This window comes from Marmota flaviventris, chromosome 9 (assembly GCF_047511675.1).
Source record: "Marmota flaviventris isolate mMarFla1 chromosome 9, mMarFla1.hap1, whole genome shotgun sequence".
NCBI lineage: Eukaryota > Metazoa > Chordata > Mammalia > Rodentia > Sciuridae > Marmota > Marmota flaviventris.
In genome coordinates, this window is record NC_092506.1 from 2,254,773 (window position 1) to 2,271,890 (window position 17,118).

Consider the following 17,118-nt stretch of genomic DNA (forward strand, 5'->3'; position numbering starts at 1 on the left):
TAACACAGGGTCCTGGCCGGGTCTGGCGGGGCACCTGGAGGAAGTGAGCAGAGACTTGGAGACTCGCTGGTGTCCCCTGCCGCCCCATAGGAAGCACGGAGCAGGCCACTCACAGGAAGGCCTGGCCTGTACTCTTCAAGGACAGAAGTGGGGTGGGATGGGGCCTGGCTGGCTTGGCCTGGAGGATGATGGGCCTCTAGCTGCAGGCAAGGCCCAGGCCCTGCTGGGTTGGTGGGGGGCATCCCAGGGCCCACAGGCCACCGCCTTTGTGGAGACTGAGGCTGGGAGGGTGTGCCTCGAGCAGTCCAGCTAAACCCTTCCCATCAGCATGCATTTGGGGGACATCATGGAGTCTCCTCTTAGCCCCAGGGTCCTGCTCTGTGGTGAGGGCACTCCCTTTCACAGGGATGGGGACCCCTCTCCCTCTATCCCTGGGCCTGGTCGTTCTCAAGGGCTAGAACTCCCACACAGGCAAAGAGGGTCTGGTCTGCAGCCCATACCAGGGATCACTCAAGCTGTGGATCCTACTTCCTTCCTGGGCCCAGGGACTTCCTTCTCCTACCTCCTGGTCCCCACCTTTGCTGCCACCTCTTAGAGGTGGAGCAACTCATCCAGGGCCTTATTCAACCCTCCTAGGGCTGCCAGGGAGCTTGGAAATCAAAGAGGCCTTGGGGTGGTCAGGGAAATGAGGCCAGGGTTGGTCCTGCCTGGCCTGGGGTCCCCGGGGAAGTTGAGCTAGACCAGGAGGAACATAGGAGGGACTCTCAAGCAAGGCCAGGGACACAGAGGCAAGGCAGCACAGAGAGACCTTTCCTTTATTGGGATGATGAGCAGAATGCAGACGGCATTAGGGGCAAGGTGACAAGCAAGGCCGCCTCTTGGCCCTGGAGCACAGGTGGTGGCAGCCAGACAGGACCTCACAGGACATACAGCAGTCATGGTGCTGAGAAGGAGCAGGTGGGTCAGCAGGGAGCCGGGGTAACAGGGGGGTGGGTTCTGGGTGGTCAAGACCCAGCCCTTTATGTGGGCCTGAGCTCAGGGACAGGGCAGGAGCTGCCAGAGACTGAAGGGGCCAGGAGACTCCAGGGCAGGCCTGCTGAGGTCGTGGGTCATGCACCACGCACCTAGCTGATGGCACTCAATGCATGGGTCAGGGTGTGCAGCTCATCCTGGACACCCTCCAGCGAGCGACGGATGGTGTGGGGACTGTCCAGCACATCGATGGCCATCGTGTATGGGTCAAACTTCACAGAGAAGGGGCGCTGGATTCGAGAGGCATAGCCCCTGGGGAGGGAAGTCAGAGTTGGGTGGACCCTCAGTCACCTGGTGAGCACCTGGAGGGGGCGTGGCAGGGCTGGGCAGCCAGGGGCGGGGTCTGCTGCCTCTGGAACAGCCCGGGACAGTGTGGGGTAGGGGCTGGCCAGGGATGAGCTTTCCCCCAAAGAGGGCTGGACCCAGGAAGTCCTGGTTGAGCCCCCAAAGCAACTGAGGCCTCCTCCAGGGCTGAGGGGAGATCCGGGCCAGGCACCTTCTCTAAGCAGTCCTCGGCCAGGAGTCCTCAGCCAAGAGAAATGCTAAGCAGGGCCTCCTCCTCAGGAAGCCTGCCCTGACCCAGAGCCCTGGAGCGCCCCTAAGTTATTATGGGACTCAGCCGTCCCTTCCCCAGGGCACAGAGCAGCTGGAGAAGCGAGCAGACCCTCGTCCACGGTGAGCCTGCAGGCTCTGCTCCCCCCTCTGGGACCCACTGTACCCCATCCCTCCAGGCTGCCATGCTCCCCACCACAGCCCCCAGCCACCTCTGCCCCCCGTCCCACCCTGAGGTGTCCCCCATCCCATCCCAGGTCCCCGCCGCTCCAGGCAGGAGGCTGGGAAGGCCCCCCGCTGCCTCCTCCCAGAGCTCAGCCTCTGCCACGGCCTAGCAGGCGGCCCTGGCCCTGGCCCTGACTGGCCACACAGCAGCCTCACCCCAGGGGCTTCCCTCTCCCAGATTCCCTGGGGTTCTTCTCGGGGAGGGCACCCCTGCTGTGAGGGGAGGCTGTACCTGAGGGTCGCTTTTCTGCTCTGTGTCATGGGTTCAAAGCTGAGCCCTGATCACAGGAGAGATGAAGGCCTGGCTGGCAGGGGGCAGCCGGGGGCCTCACCCTGGCCTACCTGAGCTTCTCCTTGGCGTCACTGAAGCTCTCAGACACGAAATAGACCGGCTGGTAGGTCTGATCTTGATAGGGCTGCACAGCAGCAGCCTCAGGGTCGAAGGCCCGGATCTCAGGCTCCTCGGACAGGGAGTGCTGGAGTGCGAACGTGCGGTCAGCCGGCATGGGCACGTGCCCCACAGGTGTCCCCGCTGGCCACGCCCCAGGGCCCAAAGGAACCATGACCTGACTGCATGGTAGCTGTGGGTGTGGGCCCACCCCTTTCTCCCCAAGGATCCTCCAGAGGCCTGGGGACGGTGTGGGGTAGGGGCTGGCCAGGGATGAGCTTTCTCCCAAAGAGGGTTTGGCCAGGAAGTCCTGGTTGAGAGGTCCCACCCCCCTGGGAGCCTGGTGCCCCACTCTGTGCTGCTGCAGGGAGGGGGTCTCACCAGGAGCTCCCCGTAGGAGGACAGCAGCCCTGCGCCGTAGGCCTTCAGCTCCCCGTTCTGCCTGCACAGCCCGAACTCCACCGTGAACCAGTACAGCTGTGGGGAGGGCCGGAGCCAGCTGCTCTGGTGCCGCAGCCCCACGGGCCACGGCAGCAGACAGAGGGCATCCGGGCCTCCCGCTCCCTGCCCTGTAGGGAAGAGACCCACCGTGGACAGCTTCTCGATTTCCTCATCTGAGGCTCCCAGGGACGCAAGGCCGATGTCCTGGGGGTGGGGAGTGGAGAGGCTCAGCCTGGCATGGGGCCAGGGCACAGGCAGTGGGGTGTCAGCTGCCCTTCTGGGGTCCCTCAGACACGGAATGCATACACCCTCCAGCCACCTGGGGCCCTGGGCTCACTGATCCTGCGGGGGCCAGCAGGTGGCAGAGCCCTGCACCTGAGCTCTGCCTGAGCCCTGCTCCCCTGGTGGTCTGTATACCCAGCAGGGCAGGGCCCTGGACACACCCCCACACGGTGGTGGCCCTGGCTGAGGCCCACACACACCTGGGAGAACTGTGCGAACGTGCGGTCAGCCAGCATGGGCACGTGCCCCAGCAGCTCGTGACAGCAGTCCCTGTGTGAGGGCAGGAGAGAAGGGGAGGGCTGGCTGCGCAGGCCAGCCCCTGCCCCGTCCTCCAGGCTGGCCACGGAGGGCTGGCTCAGGACCCCAGCCCCTCGGTGTCTCCGCCCCTGATTGTACCCGGGCCTCCCCGCGGCCTCATGCAGGGGCTCAGAAGCATAGGCCGGGCCCTCCTGGCCTCGGGGGGTCACTCACGGCTCTGGCGAGTGCATGGGTGAGGAGGCGTGGCGGATGTACTGGGTGCACTGGAACACACGGAAGGCCAGGCTGGCCAGGAAGTCCCTGGCCGACAGAAGGCCAGCCACAGGCCGCAGCTGGAAGCCCGTCCGCTCTGCAAGGGACCACAGTCAGGGTTTGGGAGGCCAGCAGACGGACCCCGCCTCTCCCGCCTGGCCAGCCCCCAGCCCGCACCCTTCAGGAAGCGGGAAACGTCCTCCAGCTGCGGAATGCTGTCCTCGCGGTAGCCGCTGAAGCGCTCCAGCAGCCGGAAGGCTTCCAGGTGCTCGCGGCAGGCGTGGGTGGCGTACAGGCCCCTCAGGGTGCTGTAGACCTCCTTCCTGCAAGCCCCGCGGCTCAGGGCCCACCAGGCCACCACGGCCCCTAGGCTCTGCCCATTCCTGGGGACCCACTCCACAGTCCCTCCTGTGGCCACTCCGTCCACTCCCCACAGCCTCTCTGCCACTGGGTGGGGATTTTGCTGTTGGCTTTGGGAAATTCAGGGGGCCTGGGGCAGGGAGGACATCCCTGGAGATAACGATATTCCAGGCCAAGGCTGGAAGTCCCTCCTCCACCTGGCCTTAATCTGCCATGCCTCACCAGTGTCCTAGAGGCAGCCCTCAGGCACAGGAGCTGTCTCCCTGCCCGTTCCCAGCCAGCTGTGGGGGTCTCACCAGGTGGCAATCTCCTCGGCTGTGTACTGCACGCGGGGAATGGGTTCACCACTGTTGGGGGGTCAGCTGTCAGCCACGGCCCCCTGCCCCAGGGAGGGGAAATGGGGGACATGACAGGAGCCCTGCGCAGAGTGCAGTGAAGCCTGGGGCCGGTGGACAGGGTGTGCCGGGCTGTGCCGCCGGTGTGGCCTGGGAGGCTGGGATCTGAGGACAGGGCCAGTGGCCACCTTGGAGCAGTATAAAGTGGACGGCCCAATAGGCAAGTGCAAAGCCCTGGAGCAGAGCGGCTGGGAGCTCGACCCCAAGTGGCAGGTACAGTGGCCGCGAGGTGAGGAGATGGGTACCAAGGTGCTCCCCCAGGGCTGGCGGGGGCGCAGCTGGGGTCTGGGTGCAGGGCCCTTACTGCTTGTACTGGAAGGCGATCTCGGCAATCAGCTTCCGGCGCTGGCGGTACACCTGGTCCGAGAAGCCCTGAGGGCGTCGGGAACAAGCACGGGTCAGGAAGTTGTCCGCCCTCCCCGCCCCCTAAGCCAGCCAGCACACAGAGCTGTCTGGGGCCAGTGGGGGTACATAACCACCCCACCGGCAATGGGGTGGACACCGTCCAGGCAGGAGGACTTGGGCACTGCTCACCGGATGGTCCAAGTCCAAGTCAGGATCAAACTTGGTGACCAGGTGGTGACACTTGTCCAGCTCCGACACCTTCCTTGGGAACCATGGGACTTCACAGAAGACAGAGCAAAAGGGCCAGGTGAGCACAGTCTTCCGCGGACTCCCTCACCCTGAATGCGTCCTCTCCTGGGGACCTCCTGCCAGGCAGAGTCTGCTGGGCTGTGATGTGGGGGTCCTGGAGGAGGCCCCAGGCCTGGATGTGACTAGGAGGCAGAAGTGGGGGAGGGCTGCAGCCAGGGGGCGGGTGGCCACTACCTGTTGCCCTGCAGGGGCCTCCGCCCCTCACACCTCAAAGCCATTTGGTTGGACCCAAGGACAGACAGCTGGCCTCACCCTTGTCCTCCCCGGCACTGCGCACATCATCTGACACCCGGCGCACGGAGCTGAGCAGGGCCGCCAGGTCCCCGCTGGGCACTTCAAAGCGCACAAAGTACTCCAGGTGAGGGCTCTCTGCCTGTGGCCTCTGGGCTGGCCGGGTCTCCAGGTGATGGATCTTGGCTTCAAATGTCTTTAAGAGTAAAAGCAAGAAAAGAAAGTAGGGAGACACAGGGTAGAGACAGAGATGGAGAGACACAGGGTAGAGAGAGAGATGGGGAGATACAAGATAAAGACAGAGATGGGGAGACACAGTGTAGAGACAGAGATGGAGAGACACAGGGTAGAGACAGAGATGGGGAGAGACAGGGTAGAGACAGAGATGGGGAGACACAAGGTAGAGAGAGATGGGGAGACACAGGGTAGATTCAGAGATGGAGGGACACAGGGTAGAGAGAGATGGGGAGATACAGGATAAAGACAGAGATGGGGAGACACAGTGTAGAGACAGAGATGGAAAGACACAGGGTAGAGAGAGATGGGGAGACACAGGGTAGAGACAGAGATGGAGAGACACAGAGTAGAGACAGAGATGGAGAGACACAGGGTAGAGAGAGAGATGGGGAGATACAAGATAAAGACAGAGATGGGGAGACACAGTGTAGAGACAGAGATGGAGAGACACAGGGTAGAGACAGAGATGGGGAGAGACAGGGTAGAGACAGAGATGGGGAGACACAAGGTAGAGAGAGATGGGGAGACACAGGGTAGATTCAGAGATGGAGGGACACAGGGTAGAGAGAGATGGGGAGATACAGGATAAAGACAGAGATGGGGAGACACAGTGTAGAGACAGAGATGGAGAGACACAGGGTAGAGAGAGATGGGGAGATACAGGATAAAGACAGAGATGGGGAGACACAGGGTAGAGACAGAGATGGGGAGAGACAGGGTAGAGACAGAGATGGAGAGACATGGGGTAGAAAGAGATGGGGAGACACAGGGTAGAGACAGAGATGGAGAGACACAGGGTAGAGAGATGGGGAGACACAGGGTAGAGACACAGAAATGGAGACAGAGATGGAGAGACAGAGATGGAAACAGGTAGAGAGACAGAGGTGCAGACAGTGGGGGCGGGGGAGATGGAGCGATGGAGGGGGAGCGGGCCGGGTGGGCTCCCGGGGAGGGGGCACTCACAGGAGACTGTCTCCCAGACTTCTGTGAGGCTCCTACTCCCTGGTCAGGGCTTGCTAGAAAACTGGTTTCTCTCTAAAAGTCCCCCCAGGAGCCTTCACAGCTGTGACCTTGACCCCACTTCCAGATGACCTTGCCTGTGTGTCCCAAGGCCATGCCCAGACAGCCTGACTCCCGGGCTGCTGGTGGAAGGACTGCCTCCCTGGTGGCCTCATCTGGGCGACCCCCATGCCCACGGCTGATGGGTGGGCCTGGACCCCACCAAGCAGAGGACCTGAGACTCAGGCCCCTGAGGATGACAGCTGAGCGTTCAGGGGCCTGGGGGGCAGCGTCCTCCCACCCACCTCTCAGCATCCAGCAGCAACCTGGGGCCACATAGCAGCTCTGGGAGACCAGGGGACAAGGAGGCTGGCTCTCGTATCATTTGGGAGTTTCCCTGGAAGCCAGGTCACCCACCAGGACAGTAATACAATCTGCTACCACCTTAGCCACTGCCTCCAGGGACAGTTGGGGGACACCATGATCCCTGCCCCCACTTCCCAGGCACCCTGCTGGGGCCCCCTCTCATCCCACCCTGTGTGTGAGGTGTTGGGGGACGAGGGGAGCGGGGGGGCCCAGGTGCTCCAGACTAGGCCTGGTCTCCTCACCTCTGTGGCCCTCGGGGACCTGGGCAGTCACGTTTCTGCCTCCGAGGGGACACAGACCCCCCTCCCACTTGGCCCTGTCCACACACACCCACAGTGGTGAGCGCAGCCTGCCCCAGGGCACAGGCTTGCCACTGCCCTCACCTCAAACACCTTCACAGCCCGGGACAGCGAGCAGGGCTTGGTGCCCTTCAGGGAGAAGAGCAGGCTCAGCAGGGCCCTCCCATCCTTCTCCTCGAACGCCACGGCCTCCAGGGGGTCTCCGGGCTCCGAGGAGGCTGCTGCAGCCGCTGCCGCCGCCGCCGCCTCCCGCTCCTTGCGGGCATCCTCGATGAGGCTCTGCCGCCGCCCGATGAAACGTGGGGACTGCAGGACAGGGACCCTGTGCATCTCCTCATCCTCGAGCCCCACCGACCCCACCCTCGGGGGCCCAGTCAGGCTGCACAGCCACACCCGGGAGCACACCTCTGCACCCGTGCCTCTGCTGGGGTCGGCTGACCAGGGCGCCCTCTCCAGGCCCCGCCTGCCCACAGGCAGCCGGGCTGGAGAGAGCTGGACACCACGGCAGGGTTAGGGTTAGGGTTAGGGTTAGGGTGAGAGGGCATTGGTGGGTGCCTGGCCATCGGCCTCTCAGAGACTCTGTGTCACCCGTCCCCAGGACTGGCTCTCAGTGGACTCAGGACCTGCCTGTCCTGCTCCCCAGATGGTCAGCCGCCAAGTCCCAGGAAGGAGTGCACCGTGTCCTTGGCTCAGGCAGGAGCACCCAGCCTCCGCCCAATGTGGGTCCTGTCCTTCCTCAGCCAAAACACGGGGTCAAGGCCCTTCCTCGCACCCTCATCTGGACAAGGTGCTTCTCAGCCCAGCACCCAGCCAGGTGATCCCCTCTCCCGATCCTCCCCCGTCAGGTCCCCACCTCTGCAGCCTGCCCCGCTGGCCCCTCTCCTGTCAGCTCCTCGTTCTCCACCACCCCACTGCTCCAGGGCAGGCTGCCTGTGTGCAGACACTGCTGGCCGCGTCCCTTCCAACAGTCCCTGGGTCAGTGTGTCTGACCCCCTCCAGCCTGCCCAGGCCTGGACCCGGAGCCGTCAGCTCATCACTCAGAGCTGAGCTTCCGAGGAGCCCTGGGTCCCTGGCAGGAGTCTCCTCCCCAGCTCCCCGGGCCCTGGGCTTCCTCAGTGAGGCTCTGCCGCAGCCCATGGAAGTGGAGGGAGGGGCAGAGGCCCTCTCGTCCTGACTCAGGGGAGGGTTTTGCGGCCACAACCAGGGCCGCAGTCCCAGCCTGGGAAGAACCCATGAGGTTGGGTGGGCCCTGGAATCCCTGGGAAGAGGGAGTTGGCTGGAGACCTGGTAGCGGAGCTCTCTTGACCCAGCTTTCCCTGAGAAGTGCCTGGAGATTCAGTTTCTGGGAGACACTGAGGTCTCTGAGCAGAACCTGTCTTGGGTGAGCTGATGGTTCCGAGTCCCCAGGCTGAGAGCCCCCGACCGTCTCCTGCAGCAGAGCTTCCCAGCCGTCCGCCTTGCACCCCCTTACACTTGGGTGCCCAGGTGCCAGGCCTCCAGGGAGCAGACGCGTGGCAGGGGAGGAGGGCGGGTGGAGTGAGGGGAGGGCCAGGTCACACTGGCACCCAGAACCTGGGCCTGCACCCCTGTCTGCCTGGACCCCCACTGTGAGCTGCCGCCAGGACTGGGAATGGTCCTGGCCCCCTCCCACTGCAGGTGAGCCACTGGTTTGCTGACGGGCAGCTGAGCAGAGAGGCTCGGTGTGTGCCGTGGCTGGCTCTGGGCTCCTCTGGCAACCCTGGTCGAGGGCAGTCATGGGGTTCCCTCCCAAGACCCCCAAAGGGGGATTTTTTCCCAGTTCATGAAACGGGACCACAGACCTGGAGAGACTGGCACAGGGGAGACAGGCACTGTCCCACTCGGAGTCCAGCAGGGCACAGCAGAGACACACACCAGGAAACAGGGACGGCTGCCAGAGCTGGACCCACACCAACCCCGGGCACCCATCTGGCCTGGGGCTGCCCGTCACCCACGGGAGACAGAGGCTGCTCGGGCATCTGGTGCACTCTGGCCAACGGTCCAGGGCACTCCCCTTACCATGATAGCCTCTGCCTGCTTGGCGTCCAGCTCCGAGACGGCCCTTCGGAAGCCCTTGGGCTGCGGCGTGGTGGCGCTGGGTGTGGGCATGATGTGGCGTGGTGGTCCAGGACTCTGTCTCCACGGCCCTTACGGGCGGCCTCTTAAAGGCTGAGCTGACGTCAAAGCCCCTCTGGGTCCTCCACCTCCCACCTCCCGCCTCCGCCTCCCTCTCGCTGCCTGCTGTGCCTGAGGGAGGCAGGGGTGGGCGCCGAGCGGGGGAGACGCAGCAGAAAGGGCTCTGTCCCATTAGATCTAATTGCCTCCATGTCGCAGGCACCTGCCTCTGAATCACCCTCAGTCCTGCAGCACATGGACCAGGGGTGGCTCACGCTCTGCAGGGGCAGGGGACAGCTGGGGTCCCCGCAGCCCCACACCCAGGGTGCACAGAAGATTCTTTACCAAATTTTCCCACAGGCCCAGGGCCATGTTTCCATCAGAGGCAACCTTCAGGCTTGGCGTCTGCCTGTGACCCCAGCCCTGCCTGCCCATCTGGCCCCGGTGCTGCCTCTGCGGTGTGGTCCAGTAGGCTGTGGAATGTCCCAGAAGGCCATCCCTCCAGTGTCTCTAAGGAGACAAAGCCCCCTTCACCCGATTCAGCCCTCCCCAAGTGCACCTGGAGGGGATGCCCACCCACCGTGGCAGCCCCACCGCCCCCCTCCAGCCCCTGCCTCCCTAGGTCCCCTGCCACCCCTCCTCCTCTTGCAGGAAGCGCACCCTCCTTGGCACTGAGGGCCCTGGGCTCCCCACCCCTCCCCTGGGAGCTCCCACCGGCCGCCCCTTCTTGGGCCGGCCCTGGGGTGGCAGCACTGGAGCCAGCTTTCCACGGCACCCTCAAGACCTCGGCCAGTGGTCTCCTGCCCACCTCGTCCCGGCTGCTGTCCCCCTGCCCCGCCTCCCCAGCCAGGCCTTCTGGGAAGGGCGTCCTCTCTCACTGGGGGCTAGCACAGGGTACCTCCTTACCCCTGGCTTGGCAGGCTCGGCAGCAGGGACGCCAAAGGCCAGCGCCCACCCTGAAAACAGCAGGTTGGAGAGAAGGAAGGCCGGCCAGGGGGGCCCTGGGCACCCAGCGTGCCACCCACAGCGGGATCCTGAAGCCTGGGCCCCTCCCCCCCCGCCACCTGGTGATACCCTGGGACCATCCACCCCCAGGGCAGCTCTGCCCCTCCAGGAACCACACTCTGTTCTTCACAGCCGCTGGCCTCCTCCCTCTCCAGTCCTCCTTCAGCAGGCCCTGGGACTGCCCCAGAGTGCTCAGCGTGACCCTCAGTGTGTCCCTGTCGCTGGGGCCCAGTGCTCAGTCAGTGCCCAGGAAGGTCCCCATACATAGCCCTCTGGGGGAGGCTCTGGGCTGGGATACCCAGTGTGAAATGCCTGTCTCACCCCTTCACCTGGCAAGCTCCTATGCACCCCACAGAACCCAGTCCAGCTGCCATCCCCTCTGCAACGCCTACTCTTTCTTGCCATATTGACCGCCCACTCCTCTGGTCCCCTCTGTCCCTTGCTCCTCCCTAACTCCCTGGGGGCAGGAACCTGCTCTCCTGAACCCCTCCTGTCTCCTGGTGCCCAGCACCAGCCCAGGCCTGTCTCACCTCCTAGACACTTTTCCCTAAGAAGCAGGAGTCCAGGGTTGGGCCAGAGTGGGCCTGGGACGTGTGCCCCACCGGCATTGAAAGGGTCTGCCCTAGACACCCATGTCCCAGCTCTACCCCACGGTACAACTGAGGATCCACACCCTGACCCCGGGCCCAGGGGTGGCCTGGCCTCTGTGCCAGCGCCCAGTCCTGCCTAAGCTCCGGAAGTCTCTCCTGCTCCCCTGGGAGCCCCGGAGGTCTGCTGCACCGCCTGGTGCACCGCTGGGGAATCCTCAGTGAGACAGTTCCAGGCAGGTCTGTCCTCAGTCCCGCCCCGACCTGCCCTGGCCAGGCCCATTTGCTCAGGTGGCCCAGAGCAGGAGGCGACGGACCAACCAGCACCAAGCAGAAGGATCACGGCCCCCCTGCCGGATGTGGATTTAACCTTTCAGCAAATGTCTCTTCACTGACACAATATTGCTCTTTAATTCGCTTTCCTGCCTGGGCTGGTTGAGTTTTCATGGAACCTGTGTGGGGAGTGGTGTCAGGACTGTGCTTTCCAGACCCTTCCCTGGGCCCAGTGCGCCCTGAGCAGAGCACAGACCAGAAGCTGAGGGCAAGGAGGCCCCTGGGTGGCCTTCAGAGGACAGTGATGCCTGGCCTCCTGCCCCTGCTCAGGCCTCCGGCCTCACAGCCCACCCGTCCGCAGGTCCCTGTCCCTGGGAAGCCCTCCCCAAAGACCCATCCTCCAGGGCTGGCTGGCCCTGCTGGCTCCAGGGCCAGGGCCCCGCTCTCCTGCCCTGGCCAGGACTGACCCTGCCCACTGCTTTACGCTGCGCCCGTCCCCTACCCTAGTTGCCAAAGGTTCTCAGGAGCCGCCCCGGTCAGCACCCTCCCTCTGGGCTGAGCCAGGCCCCATGACAGGGGCTCTCACTCCTCGCACCTGTTCCTCTCTCCAAAGTCCTCTGCAAGGGCCTCTCCTCAGGCTCGGCCCCCCCAGGGTGGAGAGTCCCTTTCCATGATGGACTCGATGGCATGAGGTCAACCCTGCCTCCATGGAGACCGTGTGAGGGCCCTGGGGGTCCTAACCCCCCACCTTCAGACAGACCATTCTGTCCATGGTGGGGGTTGAGGCTCAAGAACATGACCTCTGGTCACATGGCCAGTCTCCAGACCAGGTGCCCCACTCCCGAGACTTTGGTTTTCATGGGCCCTATGGTGACTGTCCCCAGGGCTAGGGTCTCAGGACCTAGATGGCCAGGGGAGAAATCTACCAAGCTGCAGCCAGTGCCCCCCCTTGCAAGAGGATGGGGCTGGACAGGGGCTCCCCAGAGGCCAAACTCAGGTCCCAAGAGCCCGAGGGCCAGAACAGTGTCCCCAAGGGAATAAGGGGCTAGGACCGGAACCCGTGGGATGGGCTCCAAGGGGTGGGTTAGTTGGAGGAGAGACACGGAGCCAGCCCCCCCCTTCAGGCAGCCCTCTGCCCCTGCTGCTGGCCCCGCCCCTCAGTCATCCGAGTAATTGCAGGAGCCCAGCGCTGTGGCAATTAGGGACGCTGAGCCGGCTCTGACAAACAGAGCGTTCTCTCGACAGCCTCCTTCAGCGCCAGGCTTAATAGCCCATAATGACAGTGTGCCAGTGCCCCCGCAAGGCAGGGCAGGGCGTGGATCTCACCCCGCCCGTGGGGCCTCTCTGCACAGCCTGGCCCACTTGGGGCCACCCCAAACCCAGGCCCACCTGAGGGGCCCAGTGATGAGCTGCAGAGGGAAGGGGCTGAGGAGGGCCCTGCTCTGGGACCCCTGGCCATGGCCTCTGGAAGATTTCCGACCTGTGGTCCTGTAGGCCCCAGCCATGGCTGACCATGATGGGCACATCAGTGGGCCTCCTCCCCTATGGTCCTGCCGCCCGGACACAGTGGCCCCAGACACACTGACCCAAGCACCCAGTGTGCACTGCCCCTGCTCTGGGGCAGACTGTTGAAAATCAGGTGCAAACAGTTTGGGGCCCATGTTTGGGGTCAAAGGTCACCTCCCATGGATCACACAGGATGAAGGGCTTTGTCAACCAACAGCATCTTATCTTCCTGCAAGCGCCTGAGCAAACGCACACGTCCGTGCGACTCACACATACACACACACCCCGCAATACACACAGACAGACAGACACACGCACACGGCCCTCCATGACCAGGCCCACTCTTTACAGTCCCAGGGACCCAAGGTCTCCAGAGAAGCCCCCTCCACATGGGGGTCTGGGGGTCAGGGACACAGACCTGCAGGGCCACCAACTGACACACACACATCCTGGGAGATGATGGTGCCCTCTCGGGGACTGGGGGTCCTCAGGATGTCATGCTGCCCCGGGCTGTCCCTGGTACTGCTAGGAGTAAGCCCAGAGGACAGTAAGGCCGAGACCCCCCCAGCCAGCTGCTTCCAGGGCCATCCCAGCCCCTGCCGTCCAGGCCGGGCCTTTCCCAAAGTCTAAGGAGGTGCCCCTGCCCCACCCCACCCTAGATGGAAGGGGAACCAAGACACGGGCAGGATCCAGCTGTCCCATCCCTGTCAGACCAAATGCCAGGGCAATTAGCCCTAACGAGGCCTCGGACGGAGCAGGAGCCGCAGGGCTGGCGGACGCAGTATTGACAAGATGGCCAGGACCAGCGCCTGAGGTCGATCACAGGCACTTAGGGATGATTGGGCATTTGGAAGTCAGAGCAGAGGCGAGGGCGTGCGCAGAAGCTGCCTAGTCCCCACCACAACTCCGCTGGCCTGGGGTCAGCCCTCCTGGTCCCCACGGACGGAGCATCCCACTCTGTTCACTCCCATAGTCCCCATCCCAGCCTTCACTCCCCCCACCCAACCTGCCAGGCCTGGGCCCTCTCCCAGGCAGCCCTCCGCCCAGCCTCCTCTCTGAGCCCCCTCAGGCCTGAGGGATGGACAGCACTGTCCCCTCATCCTCGCCCATGGGGCCCGCCTGGATCCTGGAGACCCACTGACTAGGAGACTGGAACAGTTTCATTTGGTCTGTGCACGTGTGCACGTGAACGTGTGCTGTGTGAGAGTGCACGCCTGCACCCGTGTGCTGTGTGAGAGTGCACGCCTGCACCCATGTGCTCACAACAGCATTCTAGCAAGTGGGTGTGCGTGCATTAGTGTCCATGTGCATGTGTATACAGTAGGGGCTGATGCTCCTTTATTCACATGGTGGGGCCAAGGGCTAGCAACACAGGTGTCAGGGAAGCTCTCTGTGCCTCTGGGGGCCCAGCGTCTACTGAGATGAGTTTCCCTTCTGTGAGCAGACTTCTCAGGGAGATGGCCTTGAGCCCTACATGTCCCTGGCTTCCCACAGGCCAAGGGCACTGGACCAAGGGAACCGGTGGCCAGAGGCCCTATGGATCCATGTTGGGCAGATGGATGGAGGGGACAGAGGAGAAGCTTTCAGAGCCAAGTGTGGATCAGTCCTGGTCAGTGCGAGGCCACGGAGGCCGTGCCAACCAGGCCTTCTCTAAGATGAACCTGAACTTCATGTCAGTGGAAGCTGGAGGCTTGAAGGCAGAGCAGCTGTGCCCACACCAGGCTCTCCCCACGCCACCCGCCAGCCGGCCAAGAGGCACCTGTGCGTGCAGGCGGGTCTCAGGGCACGCTCTGGAACACGTTTCATTTGGTCTGTGCACGTGTGCACATGAACGTGTGCTGTGTGAGAGTGCATGCCTGCACCCGTGTGCTCACAACAGCACTCTAGCAAGTGGGTGTGTGTGCATTAGTGTCTACGTGCATGTGTACACAGTAGGGGCTCAAAAGGCCTGAGCAGCGATGGACATGTGATAAACAGGTGACCCAGGCTCCTGTGTCCCCCCAACCCTCACGCCGTGTCAGGGTGCAGGCCCTTGCTGTGCCCTCACACCGGTGATTCAGACCACGGCCCCCACCCGCCACCGCCTGCACTGGCTCCTGACAGCCTCCAACAAATTAGCCGGTGAAAAGCAGTAAGAGCGACATTCTGCCCCCATTAGTCACTCACAGCCCGCAGCTGTGTTTTGACAGCAATCACATCTAATTGCAAGACCACTGCCGCCCCAGAGCCACAGCAGCACCGGAGCTCCGGTGTGGGTCCCAGTCACCTGCCCGTGGCAGGGAGCCTGGGCGTCCATTCAGGGCTCACGGTGGCCAGGGGTGACTTGTGCTCCACTTTCCCTGCCCCACGACCCCTTCCAATCCACAGGTGTGGACAAAGGCCCCACACAAGGAATCCACCTCCCAGTACCTCCTGCCCCCTCACTGGGGACTCCAGGAGAAGCTGCGCTGAGAGATAGGGTGGCCAAGATGCGGTGACAGAGGTCTCACTGCTCCACTGGACCAGACCACACCAGCCACACCCCTCAGGGCCCTGGACAGGCAGCTGGTCCTCAGGAGGACAGCCCCAGGGGGAAGGGCCTGGGGAAGCACTGGGGCATTCACCCACAAGGGGAGGAGGGCCCCTCGGTGTCCTCCCCAGGGGCTACCAGGGGGAGGAGACCTGGCTTCTATGTGCAGTGCCTGATAGGGAGACCCAAGAGGCAGTTTAGTGGGGACAAAGGGGGCCACACGCTGGTCAGGGTCAGGGAAACAGAACAAAGGTGACCCCCAAGCCATCTATACCAGTCTGGGCAGCCAGTCTGGACGCCTCCAGGCAGGGGATCTGCTAGGCCAGAGACCCTCCAGCCTGGCTGACCACGGGGTTCCCATGCCCTCTATCCTGGGGGCACCTCGGCTTGGTTTAGGGGACAGAGGGGCCCCTTTCTCATGTCTTATCTCCAGCCTGGACCTTCCCTCCTACACCTGCCTGCCCTGAGGGTCTGGAAGACCCTCTCCCAGGGAGCTCACCCCTGCTTTGGCCCCACGTGGACTCTTCAGGGGCCACACGGGGTGGCTTCCGGCCCAAGGGGAATGTGAGGTCCCAGCTGTAGCGCTATTATCCTCCTGGGAGGTGCAGCTCCGGGCGCTGACGCGGCTTAGGAACACCTTCCTTCCTCCTGTCTGATCTCGTGAGAAGCCAGAGCTGGGGGAGAAGCTCCGGTGGGGAAGCTGGCCCACAGCCAGGGGCTGCCCGTCTTGGGCACCACAGTGGAGGACTCAGACCCAGCCCCACTCTCAACACCCACACTCTGGTGGTCGCTGCTGTGACCACTTTGACCCAGGAGCTGGCCCAATGGTCCCCATCCCCAAACCAACAGCCTCACACCCCATGCAAATAGAATTCCCCTCTCATGCAAGTGGGGAAACTGAGGCTCGGAGACGGATGGGTGTGGACAGTCACACGGCGAACATGGCAGAGCCTGGGACAAAGGCAGCCTTGCTACTCCCCTGAACAGCACCACTGTGCCTCTGGGGCCCCTGTGGGCAGCCTTCTCCTCGGGGCTGCTCACTGTCCACTACGGGCTCCTGCCCTGGACCTGGATGTGTGTCCACCCCACTCCATCCTGACCCCCACACCCCTCCCATGGGTACCAGGGTTGAACAGGAGCTCCGGCCCTGCCAGCCAGGCGGAGAGCCCCCCTTGGAGACCTTCAGGTGCTGGCCCTCCCATCCTGGTGTGGGCAGGGGCAGGAGGGGGTGGGCGCAGGCACTTCAGGTGCTAGGCTAATCCTGGACCCACAGGAGCCCCACGCTGGCTGACATTTGCAGGCTGCTGCGCTCGGCTGCCGGCTCCTGTGACATTTAGACAGGCTTATTTGCCCTGTGATTACTTCGGAGCCTGGATGATCTCGGCTGGTGCCCGAGCTGCCCGCTTTGATCCAAAGCTTGTTTTCAATAAACTCACCCCCAGCTAAGCCGGTGCCCAGCCGGCTGCGCGCTCACGACCCACCTTGGAAGCTGGAGAACGTGCCTTGGTTTCCACGCTGGGTGGCCCCCGAGGCTGCCATTGCGTGCCTCCCCTGCCTCCCTCCCGCCCTCTCCCTCCGTCCACCCTTCCTCCCCTTCCCTCCCTTTGTCTTTCTCCCCACTTCCTCTCCTTCTTTCTCCCTCCTAGTAAACATCCCTGCTGCCCACGGGGAAACCACATGCGTCCACCTTTGAGCTCGGGTAGTAAGGGGTGGACACGGACCCGTGGACATTCTTCCCGTGGACAGTCACCCCTCGCGGGTGGACTCCTGTGAGAGCCCCTCCCAGGGAGGCTGCTGTAAGTCTCGGCTTCCCCCCGGGGGTCATGTGTGCCCCCGACTCACTGGCATGGACTTGGGGTCCAGGGGCCTCACTGCTCTTGACTGAGTCACTGCTCTTGGCCAGTGGTCAGACAGCAGGACATGGGGAGGGCAGGGAGAGGGGCCACATCTGAGCTTGCCTTCTCTTCTGGAAGGGGACTCCAAACCCTTGACGGTTTCCGACTCCAGGCCTGGGGTGCTGGCAGGTCCCCCGCTCTCCCTGCTATGGCTGCTGCCTGGGGGCGCGGGAGGCAGCCAGAGGCCAGGCAGCAGGAGCGTCAGAAAAACTGAGGGAGGCACCGAGCCTGTCACAAAT

General features: G+C 63.6%; 1 protein-coding gene across 3 annotated transcripts; it reads right to left on the reverse strand.

The window, feature by feature from the left end:
- Positions 1-1,124: 1,124 nt before the first annotated feature.
- Positions 1,125-9,098, reverse strand: Th (tyrosine hydroxylase). Of its 3 annotated transcripts, XM_027944626.2 has the most exons (14): positions 9,009-9,098; positions 8,170-8,229; positions 7,056-7,301; positions 5,092-5,266; positions 4,720-4,808; positions 4,490-4,557; positions 4,087-4,137; positions 3,608-3,753; positions 3,392-3,527; positions 3,121-3,190; positions 2,786-2,842; positions 2,579-2,674; positions 2,152-2,285; positions 1,125-1,284 (listed from the first exon to the last, which is right to left on the reverse strand). In XM_027944626.2, exons 1-14 carry the CDS (start codon positions 9,096-9,098, stop codon positions 1,125-1,127), a joined length of 1,578 nt encoding a protein of 525 aa, XP_027800427.2. The 3 variants fall into 3 exon arrangements, with proteins under 3 accessions (XP_027800427.2, XP_027800428.2, XP_071473122.1); XM_027944627.2 differs by lacking the exon at positions 8,170-8,229 and having other exon boundaries at positions 7,056-7,277; XM_071617021.1 differs by lacking the exon at positions 8,170-8,229 and having other exon boundaries at positions 7,056-7,277; positions 9,000-9,098.
- Between the last annotated feature and the right edge of the window lie 8,020 nt (positions 9,099-17,118).